General features: G+C 36.3%; 1 protein-coding gene across 14 annotated transcripts in view; it reads right to left on the minus strand.

Annotated features, from left to right (window-relative positions):
* Nucleotides 1-7,543: 7,543 nt before the first annotated feature.
* LOC118733622 (serine-rich adhesin for platelets-like) overlaps nucleotides 7,544-19,381 on the minus strand; it is a 67,920-nt gene continuing 56,082 nt past the window's right edge. For 11 of the 14 annotated variants that reach the window (XM_036463096.1, XM_036463097.1, XM_036463101.1 and 8 more), the window contains 7 exons: nucleotides 16,579-16,754; nucleotides 15,968-16,078; nucleotides 14,821-15,574; nucleotides 13,707-14,704; nucleotides 9,749-12,862; nucleotides 8,798-9,398; nucleotides 7,544-7,739 (listed from right to left, as the gene is read on the minus strand). In XM_036463096.1, the coding sequence (XP_036318989.1) occupies nucleotides 8,838-9,398; nucleotides 9,749-12,862; nucleotides 13,707-14,704; nucleotides 14,821-15,574; nucleotides 15,968-16,078; nucleotides 16,579-16,752 (5,712 nt within the window). In that variant the 5' untranslated portion in view covers nucleotides 16,753-16,754 and the 3' untranslated portion in view covers nucleotides 7,544-7,739; nucleotides 8,798-8,837. Of the gene's footprint in view, nucleotides 7,761-8,794; nucleotides 9,399-9,748; nucleotides 12,863-13,706; nucleotides 14,705-14,820; nucleotides 15,575-15,967; nucleotides 16,079-16,578; nucleotides 16,755-19,381 lie in introns of all 14 variants that reach the window. The other 3 variants (XM_036463105.1, XM_036463104.1, XM_036463106.1) reach the window with 3 other exon arrangements.

Genomic DNA, 19,381 nt, shown 5'->3' on the forward strand with positions numbered 1-19,381 from the left:
TTTATTTTTTAATGGATAAAGTTAGCGCCAAATGCATAATTATTTATAACTTTTTAAGTTTTGTCGAAAATACAATCACAAAAATCGTTCAAATATTTAAGAAAATTGTAACCCTTTTCCTTCGATCCATTTTTGTCCATATTAATAAAATTAATACATATCAATTATAATTCAATTGAAAATTATCAGAGCAAATCCTTCTACTGGCATTCGTCATAGCACCAAATACAAAGGTCAAAAAGCATCAACATTCTTAGTGATGCAGTTCTCTCTTTTACTGTGTACCGACTACCGTATTGATGTGTTTCAGAATACGATGCAATGTAATAAATTTTGCTGATGCTTTACGGAACATTCGTCTTTGTTCGAATGCATTGCAATTGAAGTTGTCGAGTTTTAAACCCTTGGTAAAAAGAATGCTACATACAATTCAACTGTCAACACTCTGTATATGTGAAGCCTTTCTATTAGCGTTATTATCGCTTGCTCAATACTTGCTGGGTGAGCCAAAACTATAATTTTCCTGATCGCGTACTGGTGGAGTGGGGGTGAAAAAATGATTAAAGGATTGCCTGCGCGCAGAGCTTTTGAAAGCTTTTTTTATACACTCGTCTAGACGCTAGAGCAGCGATGGGCAGAGAAAGCTTTTACTCTGCGCGCGCCTATAGAAAATGTACAGAAAGCTTAAAAGAGCTTTGCCCGCCGGCTAGGCGGTGCCCATCACCGGTCTAGAGTAAGGAGGACGAGAGAGCTTGTCTGTCTGTTACATAATTTAAACAAATGGACATCTTTCCGGTCGGTAGTAGGGCTGGGACTATCAGTACATGCGGACAAAATGAGGATATCCGTTCTATTGATATCCCGATATCCGGTTAATATCCGTTAATATTAGCGAAATATCGCAGCTGACTATTGAGAAATACTTGAATATGCGCTTTGTGAAAAAATGAATATATATATAATATGTAAACAATCTTTCTATTTGTAAGTATAATCAACAGAAAAAATATAAAACAAAACTAACTTGTTAAAACAAAAAAACACTCGCCTATCCATAATTCGAAATCATACTAAATTATCTGTAAGGGCACTATTTATTTATGTATATACATATTTGTGGCATGTATGTGTGTGTAATATGTATTATGTATGCTTTCACTAAAATTCAAGCGTTGATCATGCCTTTCAAATAGACTATTTTTCATTGACTAATAGAATTCATATTCATATGCATGTATGTATGGGCATACATGCAACTACTTAAAAACTGCGGTGATAACTTATTGAGTGTAGTGTTGCAGTGACGCAACTGGACTGAAGAGATATTGTTATTAGGGGAGCTATTCACGGGTTAAAAAAATCATGTGAAAATTGCTCACCCAATTGAATACATATTGTACTACAAATGAAATCATAATAGAATGTATACACTTGAACAACCAACAATTCCATACATAGATACACAATTGTATGGAAACTCATTTTACAGTTTATACATATGCATTTATCTACATACATATGTATATTATATGTAAATGTGTTTGCATGTGTTTATCTGTAGTAGCGCTTAACTCTGTTCGGCATGTCCACATTCACTTTTTTAATTTTTTTTTTGTTTTCACAAAATTTTGCCTAACGCTCTTATGTACATGTTCTCACTTTGTTTTAGTGCAATCGCGCTTACAAACATATTCAGTTGCTGCCTAGACGCATTCACACAATTCTATAGATGTAACTAACACTATATACTCGTTAAATATACATATTTCTATAGATGAAATTGGTTCCTACATACATTTATGTATTATAAATCAAAATACAGTGCGCGTTTCTATTAAATTATTATTAGTAATTATAGTAGTTACTTAATTAAATACTTTTACTACCATAATTAATATGCTTCCCTTTTTTAATTGTAAGATTTGTTCTCTTTCTATTTACCAATTTGCTTGATTTTTGCCATACTTTTCATGCATTATATTTAAAGGCATAATTTAAGATTAGCCATTTGTTTTTAAGAAAAAAAGTAGAACCAATTTTGAAATAATTTTTGAAAATTTTTCGTGCTTATTTACTGAATTAATTTCTTACAAAAAGTTTGCGGAATATACTTTTTGGCGTAGTTCTATTTTTCCAACACAATTAAGCTAAAACATAAATAAAGTAACACTTAATCGCAAGTGTGGTATATTGGAAATGAACATAAAGGAGGGAAAGTGAAATTAAACACCGTTAAAAATAGAAAACAAAAATTAAACGAATGTTTGCACATTTTTTTTTTCAAAAAGAGGAAATTGGAAAATTGCAAAATTTCTCGCAATGAAAGGAGAAAAATATCAAATAAAATAATTAGGACATTTCGTATCTTTCTATTATTTTACTGCTGGAGATTTAGTTGCGATATTTAAACTATTTTAAATATACATACATATCGCTCATTTACTTCCATAGTAAAAATTAATACATATTTTATTTTAGTGAGATAGTGGTAATCGATACAGTTATGACATTTTAACACAACATAAAAGAAGAGGTAGCGGTAATTTCTGCATACCCAACTCAAAATTTACAGTCAATCAATAAAGCTTAGGTCGAGCCATTTTATTACAATACGGGCAACTGTTTTTACCTCCCTTTTATTAGCTCGGGATGTAACTATGTAATATTGATGCGCCTAAAAGATGCAGCGATTTCTATTCTCAATTTACATACCTGATGACAGAACGAATGGAAATTATAATAGCGAGGTTTTAGTTTTTTAAACTACAATTTTATATTTTAATTATTTTTTTTCGCAAATATTTATAAAAATATGGTTAATTCTACAACGTAGACCCCAAAAATCAGAGCTCCAAACCTTGTGCAAAATTAAAGAAAATTCTGCAAATTTTCATTAAAATATTGTACTTTCTAATTACACTCCTATGAAAAAAGTTTAGTATGCAGCTTTTTAGCCCATTCAATTTTAGTATAATAAAGTGCAAGTCTGATGTAGCTAGAACTTACCATTGATTTTTGGCAATTTTTTTTGTTAAAGGCGTCGCTCATTTTTGCCATATAAAGTAATTTTCGATAATTTATTATACAAAAATTGAATGGGCTAAAAAGCTGCATACTAAACTTTTTTCCAAAGAGTGTAAAGAATAAGAGCAATATTTGAATGAAAATTTGCAGAATTTTATTTAATTTGGCACAAAGTTTGGAACTCTGATTTTTAGGGTTTTTGTTGTAGAATTAAACATATTTTTATACAAAGTTAGCGAAAAATAAAATATTTAAAAAATAGTTGCCCATATTGCAAACAATTCGCTGTACCTAAACTTTATTGACTGACTGTATATATATTTGATTATGACACTATTGAAGTAAATCAGCGATATGTATGTATATGTAGCTACAAATCAATCAACAACAGTTATAAGAACAAATACATAAATATCAAACAAAATAAAATATGTATCAACATTAAACAGAATTTACGAAATATTTTAACAGCAAAATTTAAGTTAGTCTCGCAAAACGATTAACTTTATTAAAGAAAAACAACAAGGAAAAACTTAATAAACTATTGGCTGCATTGCACATATTACACCAACGACATTGGCAAAATGTGTTAGCAGACGCTTTGAGATTTTTAATATCAAAGTTAGCCGAAATGTGCTAAGATTTCACATAAAAAACGTATATTTTTTCTACTTTGTTGGTCGGCTTAAAAAATTCGTTAAACCCAAAAAAATACTCAAATAAGTTCAATATAAAAATATTTTAACAACGGCTTTTGGAAAATGTGTAAATATATCGCATAATCTCGATTTGCATGCCAGCATTTCGAACGTAGCCGAACGTCGGTAATGGCCATCATCAATATCGCCCAAGTGACTGTTGTCTGAAGAAGCTCGCATTTGCCTCCATTAACGAAAGCATTTAGTCAATAGCTACAACAGCAGTGTCAGAAACAGTTAATACCGTTTGCTCAATGTCTGATTAAGCGCCTAAACAAAACTCAATCAGAATTTGGTTCAAAAAGCATTTGCTGAATGTGCGAATGTTCAGCTTCACTGCTAACAACGCTCTTACACGATGTGTATTTGCATATGTAAATGCTGCTACTTTTTTGTATTTGAAAATATTGAGCATTTTACAGTTATGAATACGATTAGATTTGCGTATAAGAGTTGCGTATAAGTGTTCGCAAGTTGGGGGGAAACAACTTATGATTCAACTAATCGCCTCTAAAATTGCTTGGAATATCGCCTCATGTTAGTCTTCATTTTTTACCAGGCAGTGTCTAGTTGATTTTACCAAAATTGAGGCTGCACGCTGATTATTATATGGGTATTTCCATACGTCACATACGTGACAGTCGTACGTTTCAATGAGATACAGAAAAGGAAAAACATTTGTTTTCTGTTACTTTTTTTTACACCCTTGTATAGCAAATAATTAGCTCTTTATTTAGCCGAAAAATGAAAACAATAGAACCGCATGGTCCTTAAATTTAAGCAATTAAAGAGTGTCGTTACGTGACAAAAAATGGAAGTTTATTTTTTTCTTTTCTTACAAATTCGCAAAACTCTGCGAACTGTGGATGGCTTTTTTCATGAAACTTGTTTTAATATGATTTGGAGTAATTCTAGTTGGTTTTACAGTTTTTTGAATTAATGCATCTGTTTCAATTTTCTTTTACAACCCCAAGTGTGAATCGTCACGTGACATAAATTCCCAGCGTTATATTTTTGTTAATATTGCTTTTAAATGATTTTTCAAAGCAAATAAAACATGCATTTTATGCCGAGTATACTTTATATTTTGACTTCAGCGCCAATTCAGAATCAATTTTTTTGCAAATCTATGGTTTATTATGTTTCAACTACATACGCTGAATTCAAACCAAATCGGACTATAAACACGGTTTTTCAAAATATCTCGACCTTGGCGCCACCTAACAAGACCGTTTTACGCAAACATTTTTCGACTAACATAGCCAGTATATATGTATCGAAAAAAAGCATACAAGTTGGCCAATAAATACGCTAGATATACGACTTTCACTTTTTTTTTTGTCGCAGTAGTCCTTCCGATGGAAACACCCATATATGGTCTGTTCGAAAATATCTCCAGTGAAAATTATCCAGCAGCATCTTGCAGGAGAGCAACGAACGCTTGATTCCCTCACTAATAAAAAAATTTTCTACAATTTTTAAAGTTTCGGCTGATTGAAATTTTGTTTAAATCCAAAAGGACAAAACAAAAAATATAAAGAATTAAACATTAAAATTTTATCTGAAGCATAATCAGTAATTTGCTTCCTTCCCAAACATTTGAAGTTCTATGAAATTATTTCAAACTTAATAATCATCAAACACAATTTCATGAATTCCTTAAATGACAGTCAGATGACTTTAATCAGCTGCTTTCTTGCTGCTGGTAAAATTTTGTTCTAGCAAGGATTAGCTATTTCCCTTAAAAAAAAAACTCAGCTCCTAACGCAGACATTGTCTGTGCTCAATACAACTTCTATGAATTTTCTTCTAAATTATTCACAATGATCCAATTAACTCGACGAGAATTTGGTTAAAACGAAACTGTCAATTTAAGCTCCCGCACGCTTAACGAGCTTAGGGCAGCATTAATCAGACATTGAACAAACGACTCTGATATTTTGCCAAGGACGCGGTCTTTTACGTCGTTTTTTATTTACTATTCAAACATTTTAAATAAATAAATGAATGCATTTTTGTTTGGTTTGCTCTTCTTGTTGAACCAATATTGGTTTTCTCTTTATTACATGTAGAGTATATATTATACATTTAAACTCAACTCAACAGATGTTTATTGCCTATTAACAAAAAAAAAGAGAGATAATGCGCAAGCGGTTCACAATTTGCTTGCGCTTTTTCCAATATTTTCAAAGGTTTGAAATCCAATTAAAAAAATGTGTGTGTGTTTTTGTTGTTGTCTTCTTTAGTGCATGGCTGCAAAGAACAACGTGGCTTTAACAAACAAATTTTTTATACACAGTAAATGGAGATGGAGTTTATTACCACGTTTATATTTTTTTCGTTTCTTTTGTTAATGGCCCAACTTCAAATATTTTTACTTTGTTTGAATTGGTATATTACCTTGACATTTTCCGCTAAAGAATGTGCGGGACGCATCAGTTTTAAGTGAATTACTCTGTGTGCATAAAATTTCAAGTATTAATATTTCGCTATCCAATTCATACCAATCAAAACATCTCTATATTATTAAACGTGCGATATATTGTTTTTGACTTCAAGCAATTTTTTATCCTCTATAAAAATTTAGGTTATTGTAGATTGATTTAGCCAAAACTTAACTGAAAAGCAAATTACTTGGTATGTTTCTGGTCTAATTTATGTTTTAAAAAGAATAACGACAATTGGATCAGCAAAAATCGTTGACTGGAAGAAATAAGGTGTATACACATAGAGAACTAATTTGTGAAATGTTGCTACGTTGACTAATAACGCTTGGTTTTTCAGTTAATTAATTTTGTACTAACGCGATTCCGAATCAGTTTGATCTTATGCACATTCAAAGCGGAAAATAAATAAAGCTTAAATGTTTTTTTTTTTTATCATTCCTTATTATTACTTGTTTTATTATTATTTTGTTCACTTTTTCTCGGGACGGGGTTTTCTGCTCTGCTGCTTGCGTACGCATCCTTCTTCATAATATGTATGTATGTACATATGTGTGCTTGTACACAACGTGTAAGTGAATTTTAATTTTGTATTATTTCATGAGTGAACCCGATCATTTATATTGCATGTTTGCCGACGTCTCTAGCTATCGGCTAGCAAGAAAACTATAAAACTTGTCGCATACACTTACGTATTTCATTTTGTCGCGTTTGCACAAGCAGCTAATCTAACATGAACGATTAGGTTTACATACAGAAATGTTTCATGTTTTAATTTTTTTTTACTCTTTTTTGCATTTTTTTGCTATTTTCGTGTGGGTGGTCTATACATCTATATATTTTTTTTATTATTTTTTTTGTTGCATTCAACTTTTTAAGGACTTTTAATGTTTAAATTTTGAAAACAGAAATAGAATATTAGATGCTGATGGGGTCAAAAAAACATAAAGCAAAGATATCGCCAACGAAAGTAAATTGAAGTCAAAAGTTATATACAGTTGTAATGCTTGATATCGTTACTACACATAGTTCGAACAAATGTATGTACATACGTAAGTATTTTTAGTGGGTTCCCGTATCTATGTGTGCTTGCGTGTATGTATATATTTAATTGCTTACAAAAGCGATTCCTTATATGTTTGAGAGTAGTATGTATATGAATATTTTACAACATTTAACAAAAAAAAAGTCAAAGAAACTAAGTAAGGCATTAAATAAATTTATACACATAAACGATAAGCTACTAGTTGCTGTTCTATGTAACTAAATTTACGAAAATTAACATGAATTATCTCTCGTATATATGTATATACATATATACTATATATATATACATATATACTATATATATATACATATATACTATATATATCGGAGTTTTTTTTTAGTACACCGTCGGCGCACACCATTTAATGTGCGCCGCCGTCTGATCGACTGATTTTATTTGCTTATTCCATGTGAATTGCTGTAGTTGCTGCTGCTACCGAAGTATTTTATTTCAGAATGTGATTGAGCTTTTATTCTTCCACGCTAACTGCCGATCCATTCAACAAGACCCAAATTCCAAGCACCTGCAAGAAAATTACGAAAAACTGTTTGTGAAAGGTTTAGTTTTAATAAAATTTTTGGTGAAAATTTTAAACTATATTTTGGGAATTCGCTTATCTATTTTTACATATGTATGTATTTAAGAGGAATTCTAGTTTTGCAACAACTGATTTTTTGAACCTTCTAAACGCCCCTTTGTTGTGCTGCAGGCGCTTAGGAAATCCAGTGGCTCACGTTGAACTCCATACTGGAACCGCTAGGGAACGTTGACGAAGCCGTAACACGCTTGGATTACCAAGGTGTTATGCGCTACCGTGCCCATTAGACGGTTTACAGCCAGGAGGGATTAAACCGGCTTGCTTAACAGCGACTTTTCGACAGATAAGAAAAAACTGTGCCAAGTGGGACTGATCGCAAGATTAATTCTGCACCTATACCTACAAGCGCTTAAGAGAGAGCACGAGGTCGTCGACCAGGTCACTAAGCTGGCGGAACGACTTAGCATAGCGGTCAGTCGAAGGTACCACCAGCGGACCAAAACTCCTCCACTGTCTGTGACAGGTCCGCCATGCGCATGGGAAGACCATCATCGAACTACAGGCTTGTTCGAGTTGCAAGCACAACCGCAGTGTTGCGCGAATTATTAGATTATCACGTTTAGTGTGAATTTCTACAACGTATTGTCAGTTGGGCAGATGCAACAGTGTTGCAAAATTTCATCAGTACAGCAATAATGCCGCTTTTATTACATGCCTCGAACAGGCCCTACGTTGAGCGATTCGGGAGTCAAGTGGTACCTTCGCTACCAGGTGAAGCTCGATTTCTCGATGGCGAAAGGGAGAAGAGCGATGTACGAGTTAATAAAGTATAGGAGTTCAAATTAAAAGATCATTTGGAGCAGAAAAATAATAAATGTGTATGTGGTAAAGATGCTGATATGAAAGTGGGCTGAATCAACTGTTGCAACGGGCAGAGTTTCCGCTTAAGTCTAGTTAAAGTATAACAATTCCAAAGTTATTTTTCAAGTTTGTAAAAAATTAATCAACGACTTAATATCACCGCAATTTTAAATATGCATACCTTTTTTTTTGTTTAGTTACTGAGACAGCCTATGAAGATGATTTTAACGCGTCAACGGTCGGGACACCATGGTTACATGCTTCAATATGGATTGGTTCTTGTCGATGAGGCACGAAAGCGGTGCCGCTGTGATGCCACTGCCATTGTTACCTGTACCAAATAAGCCAACATCATCGATACCATCGTCATCATTGTGCATTGACAGCGGTTCGATTGCAGTCAAGTGGTATTTGCAGGTAATGATCGTATGATTTCTTGCAGCCGCTGCAGTTGCATCGCAACCATATGCAATATCTGCGCCACAAATATTTCTGCTGCCATAATCGGAGCCTTTCTTGGCATGAGAAGCGGCAACGGCAGCGGCCGCAGCGGCACCAAAACGCAGCGAAACGTTAAGCAAATTTTGAAAACTCAACTCATTGGCATTCGACGACGACGACTTCAACACATAGTTATTTAAATCGGCGATTTCATTGTTGTTATTGTTCTGCATAAGTGACGCGTTGCCACCGCTGCTATTGCCAGCAGCTGGGCCTATGCTATTATTCAGTTGCGCATGGAAATAATTTTGTGATGCCGAGTGTCGTCGCTTGCGAGTAACTGCCTATAAATGCCAAATTGTGAAAATTTACAAATTTAGTGACAAGTGGCAACTGATATATCTGTGGTCACAAGCAATAACCGCCTAAGTCGAAAAACCTGAATTCGAGAAAAAACGTTTTAAACATTTGGATTGTAATGTTCGCCTTATGGGGAAACCAAAATATTTTCGCCTATAACTTTTTAAGTAGCCTAGCTGGCGAGATGGAGATTTCACATAGGCATGGAATAGTGGTTGAAGAATACGATAGTATATATAACTCGCATTCTTTCTTAAATCGACTTAGGTGATTATTGCTTGTGATCACAGATATATACATACGTAATAAATAAAATACACTTATGTATGCATACCTTTAACTTTAAAGCTGAGTCTACTAGCTGCGCGTCTGTGAGCGCTACCACCTTGCTTTGGCCGCGGGTTAAAAACTCTTGTGCCTCTTGCAAATTCGCTGCCGCAGCTTCCACACTCGCATCTGCATTGGCACGCAAATTACGCATATTTTTCTCATCAATATCAGTTTTCTCATCGCATTCAGATTGATTAACTGCAGCGGCTGCCGTTCTGTCATATTTTACTTCCATATTGGCATCTTGTGGTTGATTCTGCGGAGGCTGATGTGTTTGTTGTTGCGGTGGCGGCGGTAGCAGTGGTGGTGGTGGTGATGTTTGCCAAATTTTAGCTAAATTCTCATGCTCCCAACTTATTTGTGTGTGGTATTTATCCGCATCGTCAGCAGTTGGCAATGGGAAAACGTTTCCGACATTGGTCGCACTCTCCATTGGCTTTACGTTAAACTGACGCAAGAGTTGCATTGGGTGAATACCACTACTGCCCTTGCCCAAGCCCCCACCACCGCCAACCATTATCCCGGTAGTGCTATCTGCTGCGTTCAGTTGCCAAATGTTCCGTTCATTACGACTGTTGTGCCATAAATTTCCACTAAATTGCATGGTTGCTGATTCTCTTTCTGCGGGACGTGACTCCTCAACACTCGCACATGCATGCGCGTTTAGTTTCTCTATATGGCTGGTGGTATCATTATTGTTATCAGGACGCAGCAATTCAGCTATGAGCCGATTTACCTTTTGTATAACGGAAAAAGTATCCGAATCATTAGTTGCAGCAGTATCGCTAGCAACTTTATCAGCGCTCGTAGAGTCTGCCTGACGTATTGCAAGTTCTACACTTGGCATTGGCTTCACTGAACCTTCTTCCGCAAGTTCGGCTGTTACGTCTTCGTTACACCAATCGCTGTCACTTGTCACCGTGTCGGCGCCACTGTCATCATCCGCACAGCCTTCATCTTCATCGTCAGCATCATTTGCATCACCAGCACGTCCTATGTATAAATCTTGCATATATTTCAGATCGCTCATTATCTCATCGGCCTCCACTTGAAGTTCATCACGCAGCAACCTGTTGGCCGGTATGGATTTCAGTTCACTGTTACAGGCGGCACACATTCCCCAAACAGATTCGATGACACCGTCGGCGGCGGCATCACCAGCACCACTGGCATTATTATTATTATTATTCGCACTTGCATAGGTAGCCATATGGCCAGCTTCTTTGCACTTTTTGCGTATTTCATTCATGGACCATTGTTGTTCTAAACTAATCATGTCTACATCAGTATCAATGAATTCCATGGCGCTACGGTGGTTCATATCGGCAACGTCAGCGGCACTGCCATAGAAATCTACCTCATCGCAGCCAGCTTCATCGTCATCATCATCGTAATCATTAGAGTGGCTTTTCAGGTTGCTCGTATTCTTTTTGGTATTTTTGCACACCTTGGACTGCTGCTGATAGAATTTCCAATTGCGATTACCCGATTGTTGTCCGCCAAAATCAGCAGCCCCCAATGGTAGCCAAGTAGAGTTATTCGCCGTTTGTGGAGGTGGTGGCGGGCAATGTGCAATAGCGCGAGTAAATGCCTCGACAGTATCGCTGTACACAAGTTCATTAGCTGCGTTCGCTTTCAAATTTTTTGCCGCATTCGAGAAAATTAAGCTAAGTGGATGCGGCTGCGATGTTGCCGTTAAACTCATTGTACTGAAACGTTTGCTTGCGGTTATCACAGCACGTGCGGTTGGGGGCTCTGCATCCGTTTGGCAAGCGATCTCCGTGCGTTGCAGGCGGAATTTGATAACAAAATCTCGTTCGATTCGTTTCGATTTGCTATTGCCGATGGCGTTTTTGTAATTTGCACTGGCGCTGGCTGTGGCAGCCTCACAATTTGAATTTGCATACAGTGGGTTGGCTGAGGCGCCAACGCCACCATCGTCCTCCACCATGAAATTGTCCGTTCGCGTATACTCGAGATATTTATCTTGCTCGAGGTAAAGATAGCCGCTGGCCGAACGTTCATACTCTATGACATCTAGTTCGCTGCAAATATCGAAGGTATGACCATCTACGTACGATCTAATCGGATGGAAATGTGTGCGCTCGGAAGTCAATAGGTTTTCGCTATCATCTATCATATCGAGCGCACAACGTTGCTGTTGTTGTTCTTTGCTATTGGCACGGGGCGGATAATTTCGCGGAAGTTGCTCTTTAGCTAAGTTGGCGCTTGATGCATTGTCTTGGGTGGACAATTGGAGCTGTGGGACTGATTTGATGCGTGAATATTCAATAAAGCCACTGTTTGCAGACGAATGATTCGCAAGTGTTACTGTCGGCGTGTTCTCGATGATGGCGTCACGTGTCGGGGCACGATGTGATGTATTTGTCTCGCGTATTTTTTCAACGTTGGGTGATATACCAGGTGGCCATGTATTTTCCAAATCAGTGTTTGCATTGGTTTTTGTCTGTTGCCAATTAGTGCCTGAAGTGGTGGAAAATGAGGCAGTGGGCGAGGAGTCAGTACAATCGGTACCTCTAAGAGATATATTAAAATTTTCCTTCAGATTTGTGCCCTGCTTATGTGTCATCTGCTGTGATGGCGCCATTATCAAATTATTTTGTGGCGGTCCGGCATTTATGCCCTCTGACCATTTAGACGATGTATACGTAGCCGTAAAACCAAAGCTGCCACCAGTATTAGTACCGCCTTGCATTTTCTGTTCCCGCATACTGTTATTACCAGGGGCGTTATATTGATTTAACTGCTTGCCCGAGTTGTGCACTTTAAAGTAGAAACTCTCATCTGTGTCACCGCCATCCCGATTAGCATTTTCCGACCAAATCGAACTCTGTAAGAAGAGCGCCACCGGTGTTTTCCGCTCTTCTCCAATTGTACCGCCTCTGCCCATACCCGCACCGATGCTACAGTCACTACAGCCGCTGTTGTGGCGCAAACCGCAACGCAGTAATTTCGCATTGTTCAAGTTGTCCAAATTGCTGGGCATCGAGTAATAGTCGCTAGTGGTAGTAGGCGCTGCTATGGTTACGTCAGCTGGGGCTCTAGAGAAATTGTTAGGCTTTTGAGGAGCATCATCACTTAAAAAGCCACCATTAGGCTAAACACATTTAAACGAAAAATAAAAGAGAAAACATTTTTTTCATAGACTTTGTAATGATACAAATATACTGCCATTCAGCAGAGTAGGTGCAATAGGATTTACAACTTAATAGTGTACATATCGCCCATTTACTTCAATAGTGTCAATCCAAAATCTACAAATTTTGATATAAGTAAATATGCAGAAATTACCTCTACCTCTTCTTCTATGTTATGTAAAAATTTTATAGCTGTATCCCACTACCACATTACCACTATCTCAGTAGAATAAAATATGTATTCAGTTTTATTATGGGAGTATATCTTTACCTTAATTCACAAAGGCCCAAACCAACACTTTTTTCGAAACTGGGTTTTCCACATATTTTGGTAGGATGTATTAAAATACACCTTCAATAATAATTTTGAAGTGTTAGTACCAAAAAAAAAACGGAGTTACATGCCACTTTTTAAAAAGCCCTACCTGTTTCTGATACTCATATAATCACAGCGCACGGCAGTGCGCACGAGTGACGATATAATATACTCATATATTATAATGTTGTTTTTACTTCTCCTGTAAAATAAAAAACTTGTTGGTTAGGGCCTTTGTGAATTAAGGTGACGAAATGTAAATTCAAAACTTTAAAGCCGTTTATCTCGAGTGATGTTTTTTTGAGTTATGACACTATTGAAGTACGTATTAAAACTGGGAACTTATAAATTGCTTAAAAAAAAATTTTTATGTTGAAAATTTTGTACAGTTTATGAGGTTTACATTGACTTTATACCGTTGGGTGAGTAGTATGCTTTATGAATTTTGTATCCGATTAAATTAAAACTTTGATTTTTGTACAACTCACCTTGAAAGCATCGCCTCTGCCAATATCATTAGCTCTCCGTTGCATCACTACATCCAGTTCCTTTGCTTTCTGGCCAATTACGCTAGTCGGCAACATTTTACTCAAATCAAAATGATGATTATAATAGTTTGCCCAGAAATTTTTTACATTTTGTGAAAATGGCACATCGAATGGCAGCGAAGCGGGACCGGAAAAATGTGTGCTGCTGCCACTGCCAAAGCCGAATACTTGCATTTTATTACCATTGCCAATTGGTTTGAATCCCTTCTCCTCATCACTACCAGCATCCTTCCACAAAGCTTCAACGCTGCTATTAAATTTCGCTTCAAATTGTGCAAAGTCCAATTGTTCATCAGATTTGGCATCCGTTGGTATCAATTCCCGTTCATACAAACGTTTAGCGTTGACAGTTGCCAGATCGGCAGCTCCATCAGCAGTGGCTAAACTTACCAAGGGCCCATCGTGAGTTAGCTCCGACACTGACGCGAGTGTGTCATCGTAGTCATCATAGTCGCAGAAGGAAATATCCACTGGCGGTAATATAGGTGTAACGACTTTAGTTGTCCGAGTTTTGTCACACTCAATGTCGCTGCTTTGCCCGGTTGCGTGATTTTTATTTTGTAGACGATTGCCATCGGTCAAAGCCTTTTCATTAGCGCTACTGTAATCAATAGTGGCATTCCTCAATGCAGCCCTTTCTTCAGTGGTGCTCTTCTTTTTATATGCAACAGCACTTTCTGAAGTGCTACGATTGCGAGAGTTCCTATTCTGACGCGTAATAAACTCTTTGATCAGATCTCGTCCCATCTCCCAACAGCCCTCGAAATCGGTATCCCAATAAGCTGGCGAAGCACTACGTTTACTTTTACCACTGGCGCCTGCAGCCGAAGGATTATCATCGGCGTGATTATGCATTAATGCTGAAGAAGAACCACAAGCCATGCCGGCACTAGTTTTTTTACGCGAACTTTGTTGAATGGTTTTTCCTTTTAACAAAGCTAACAAAAATAATTGTTTATATACATATATAACATCTCCAATCATGAAAATGAAGCTATTGATAAATTTGCACTATATTGTGATTTGATATTTAAAGGAGCTTGTATGTATTTACCTCGACTGCGGCGACGTTTAGATTTACGTTTGATGCCGCCAGTAGCAGCATTAACAGACGCAAAAGCAGATGAATTAGTCTCACTATCATTGACATCAGCAAAATCATTGCAAAACTCTTGCCTTGGCACTTTCGATGCATTTTCCAAGGCATCATCCATTCTCTTATCTTTAGCGTTTACCTTATTTACAGAGCTTGTAGCAGCATCTTTAGTGGCCGCATCTACAGCGGAATTGCTTGAGATTGTCGAACTAGAACTACTAGTCGAAATCGATTGATCCTGGTTACGTTGGTCTACAGGCCACGTCAACCACTTGGCATTGCGGCGCCAAGTTACGAAAGAGTCCTCCATTTCTTTTGATAGCGCTGGAAATGCGCGAAAATAAAGATCGCGCGGGTCTAATTCACTATCGTCCAAGTTTTCTGTATTGTTGTTGTTGCTCTGGTTATTGGCTGATGCTGCGGCTGTTGAAACTGCTGCTTGCGTGTTTTTGCTGCTATCACTTCGACTACTGGCACTGCAACTTTTGCTGTGTGTTGGAACCTCTTTCGTTTGATTGTTGTGATGCGACTTGTGCAAATGCGTGTGACCGTGGTGATGATGGTGCTGATGCGATGAATTGTGGTGCTGTTGCTGTGCTAGTGAAAGAGTTGCTACTAATTGCTTATCCTCATCTTCACTATCGCCAGTTTGTTTTTCGATGTCCTTTAATTTTTCACACAGCTCATCGACGAGATTTTCAATAGTTGCGATCTGAAAAAAAGAAAGATAAGGAAAACAGTGAGAGTGATATACATATAAGAAATTGATAACGTAGTTTCAAAGTTAAGTTCAGCACGATAATGGCTCATTTTACTATTGATACTTAACACAGGACAAAACAAAATCTATAAAAGGTTCTTGACCAAGCTAGGTAGGAATTTTAGGTTCTAATGCTCTGAACAAGAACCTGAAGTCCGGACTTGAAATCCATGTTCAGCGCGCCAAAAAACATATAAAACACCTAGTTGGGACAAGAGAAACTTTCATCGATTTGTATGTGGCCCTGTGTAATAGGTGAACTTTATATTTTCTTCTAACATTTTCGCGGACAGCTTTTTTGTAAGGTTTTAAGCTGTTATCTAAATATATTTACCCTATACATACCTCTTGTTCCGAGGAAACAATATCCTTTAGACACTGCACAGCATTGAATTTCTTGAGGGCGTCGGTGTCAAGGTAACGTCTATTTCCACCTTTTCGACTAGCAAAAAATGACTGTAACAGTAGATAAAAAGCAAGAGAAAGTTTCAATTATTAGCGGATTTTAAAACACAGGGCGCTCTCGTCGTCGCAGGCAATGCATATGGGTTAAAGGATTCATAATGAAACTGGTATAAGGTGTATCTTAAATTGAATTGCCAAAAAGTACAATTTATGTATATTGTCAAAGCTTATGCTAGATGGTTTTAGTAGTTTTCGAAAAATGTGTTTTAATTTTTTAAATCCTTTAAATAACCATATTATTACCCTGTTCTACCCCGTACAATTTTATTTTATAAATTCAATTAAAATCGATACTTTCAGCTACATACAATATTTACTTATACAATTATAAGTACATACATATGTATGTACTCGTATTTACATAGGTTCACAAATAAAATTTTGTCAAGTCATCGGAAATGATGACTTCCGTTTATCGCTTATACAATGTGCTCGAAGTATCGATTTAAAGTATAAACTTTCACTTAAAAAATGTTTTTTTTTTTAATTACTTCTAAATTGCTGAACTCAATTGGATCGTTTAGTTGAATAGTCGATTGTAAGAGAGATAGGAGAAGTCTAGTATAGATCTGTGGTGCCTCAACGCCTAACTGCTCCAAGCGGGATACTAACCAATCGGATATGGCGTTCACCGCGCGCGTCGATACAAGTTGTGGATACTTCATACCTAGTTAACATACAATTTTTGTTTGTAGTTTTCAAAAAAGATTTTAAAGAAAAAAAAAAACAAGAAAGAAAACGAGAAAGAAAAAATATAGTTTAATTTTAGTATCACTTGAATATAGTATGTATGTATGTATGTATAATTCATTATAACAAATTAAGTTCATTTGCAAATTGTGCTTGAGTGAAAAAGTCTAGATTAACTATTTAAAATGCTACTACACAAAAAACTACCGTTAGTTTTGCAATGGGGATTAGAAAACAAACAGGATGTTAGGATTTAGCTTCTACAACAGCCAAACGCATTTATATTTTCAACTCTTGATCTTGAACAAGAGTTACTATAAGAATGGTTGTGGTTTTTGTGTTTTGGAAAGTTTGAGCGAAATGACAATTTCTCTGCGGTTTGGGCCAATTTTGCTGACCTAATCATAACGAATAAATGTATCGTATAATAATACAGTTTTTTTACGAGCTGCCTTTTCATGGTAGAAAAATACTTGGAAATTTGCCATTGCTGCCGAGGAACAATTATACTATTTTAATGCTGGTGAGACCAGCAATGAAGCCTGGTCCTGCTGGATGGCAGAGTGTACCCCATGATTATGAAAAAGATGACACAATGCGGTTACAGAATTCGAATGTTCATTTTCTAGATCGTAAAGTTAGGCAAAGAAATTTATAGGGATGTATGCGTTCCCATGACAGTCGGATCTACGTAACCGCAACGACTCAGATTTATATCTGGCCAAGGACTGTCACTCCAGCAACACTCCCCTAAATTTCTTTGGGGAATTTGTATGCTGTTACAACAACCACAACATAGGGATGTATGTATATCCACATGGAAGACTGTGCCATCAGTTACAGCCCGACATATTCAACAAGGTAGGAATGACAATAAAACTGACTCTAATGTCAAAAAGTAAAAAACAAAATAAAAAAATTTAATACGATTTGAAATTGATTTGAAAGATTTGACATTTGACATTTTAATCGCAGCCCAAAAGAGAGAACTGTCAAAATCACTTCTACCTGGTTGAATATTCTTTGGTTATAAGTGAGACTCGTGTCTATGTAACCGAATTATACAGATATATGTATATCTTGAAAAGGACTGTCCATACAGCAGCATCTCCCCAAACTCTGTGGAGCTTTTATGCTATTGAACAACAACAACTGCATTTGTAATTTGGGGTTAAGATGAGGAAAAACGTTTTTTTCCAATCATCTTTGTTTCTTCAACGAAATCGAACGAAATCTTTAGGAGTATCTGATTTCCGTCACGATTTTTTTACGAATCTTCAAAGAAAATTATATGAAGTGGTTGACACGAACTCGTAAAGAAATTTCTGTGCGAAAAATAAAGAAAATTCTGAAAAAACCCTGCAAGAAATTCTTCACATAGCAGCATTATTTTAATTTCTTTACCGATTTTCTTCTGAAATTTCGTGAAAGAATGGAAGTGTGCATAGTTTATTTCATTTTACAAAATTCGGCAAAAAATCGGATGGGATCTTTACGAATTCTTTACAATTTCTCTACGATTCAAAAAATGGTTTGCATGGTTGTTAAGAAAATACAGTACCAGTTTTGCTACAAAACTCACTGTTTTTTATTCTTTTTGTATCTTTGAGGAATTTGAAAAAAAAAATCGATTCGTAAAAATGTACCCTCATACAGAGTGAATGCAGTACTTTAAACTAATTATGGTGACTATAACATGCAAGATCATTAAAAAGAAAACAGAATGCAAACAATGAACAAAGTGTATGGCGGTTAAGCCGGGTGGAATATGGGACTATTCGACTGATCGCGACTACCAAAGAAAAACCAAAAACATTTTTTCTAATCACTTCACAGCAAACAAAGAACTTTGCACAATTGCAAACAGCTGTTTATAGCAGCTCGAGCCAAGATACTATTTTTTATCACTGACTGTGTTAATTAAACCTAAACACGTCCATATGTATGTAAGCATGTACGTACTTTCCCAGTCGGCAAAATGAGGAGTGCTTTCAGGCAATGCGTTTTAATAAGAGCTCCTCTTCCACAATCTTCCAATTCCTTATTCATAGACTGTCGAAAAGATTTGTTTGCAAACCAACCGAAATCAAATACAGAAACAATCGCAGTAGGCGTGTCAGCGAGTATCTGGAGCAAAATTATTTTTGTACTTCTTCTTCCGGTTTCGTTGCAACATTCTGTGCCAACTGACGCCAAATCCTTCTCGAAGTTATATTTGTATTATTTAATGTAAATTTACATATTTTCATACAAAACAGATAAAATCGAGCACGGAAGGCCTATCGCTTTAAAAGATCAGAAATATTTCTAATTTTGCCGACTGGGTAGGCAAGTATACTAGCTATGTGTATTTGTGGTGCACGTTGAGGTCCACTGCTATTTTGTTCATACATTTTTATTTTTAATAAAACCAAACTTCTCAATTCACTTAACAATCGAACGATTGAAACTTAAGTAAAAGCTTATAACGAAATGAATTTTAATGGAAACGTATAAGATTGTGATTTTGCTTTAATTCGATACTTATGTATGAATATGCGCAAGCGCAGAAGAAAAGCAAAACCCATTTATCAATTCACAAACTTATGCGACTACATACTTATT

Source organism: Rhagoletis pomonella, unplaced genomic scaffold (assembly GCF_013731165.1).
Source record: "Rhagoletis pomonella isolate Grant_MI unplaced genomic scaffold, Rhpom_1.0 Rhpom_scaffold_00002, whole genome shotgun sequence".
Lineage (NCBI taxonomy): Eukaryota > Metazoa > Arthropoda > Insecta > Diptera > Tephritidae > Rhagoletis > Rhagoletis pomonella.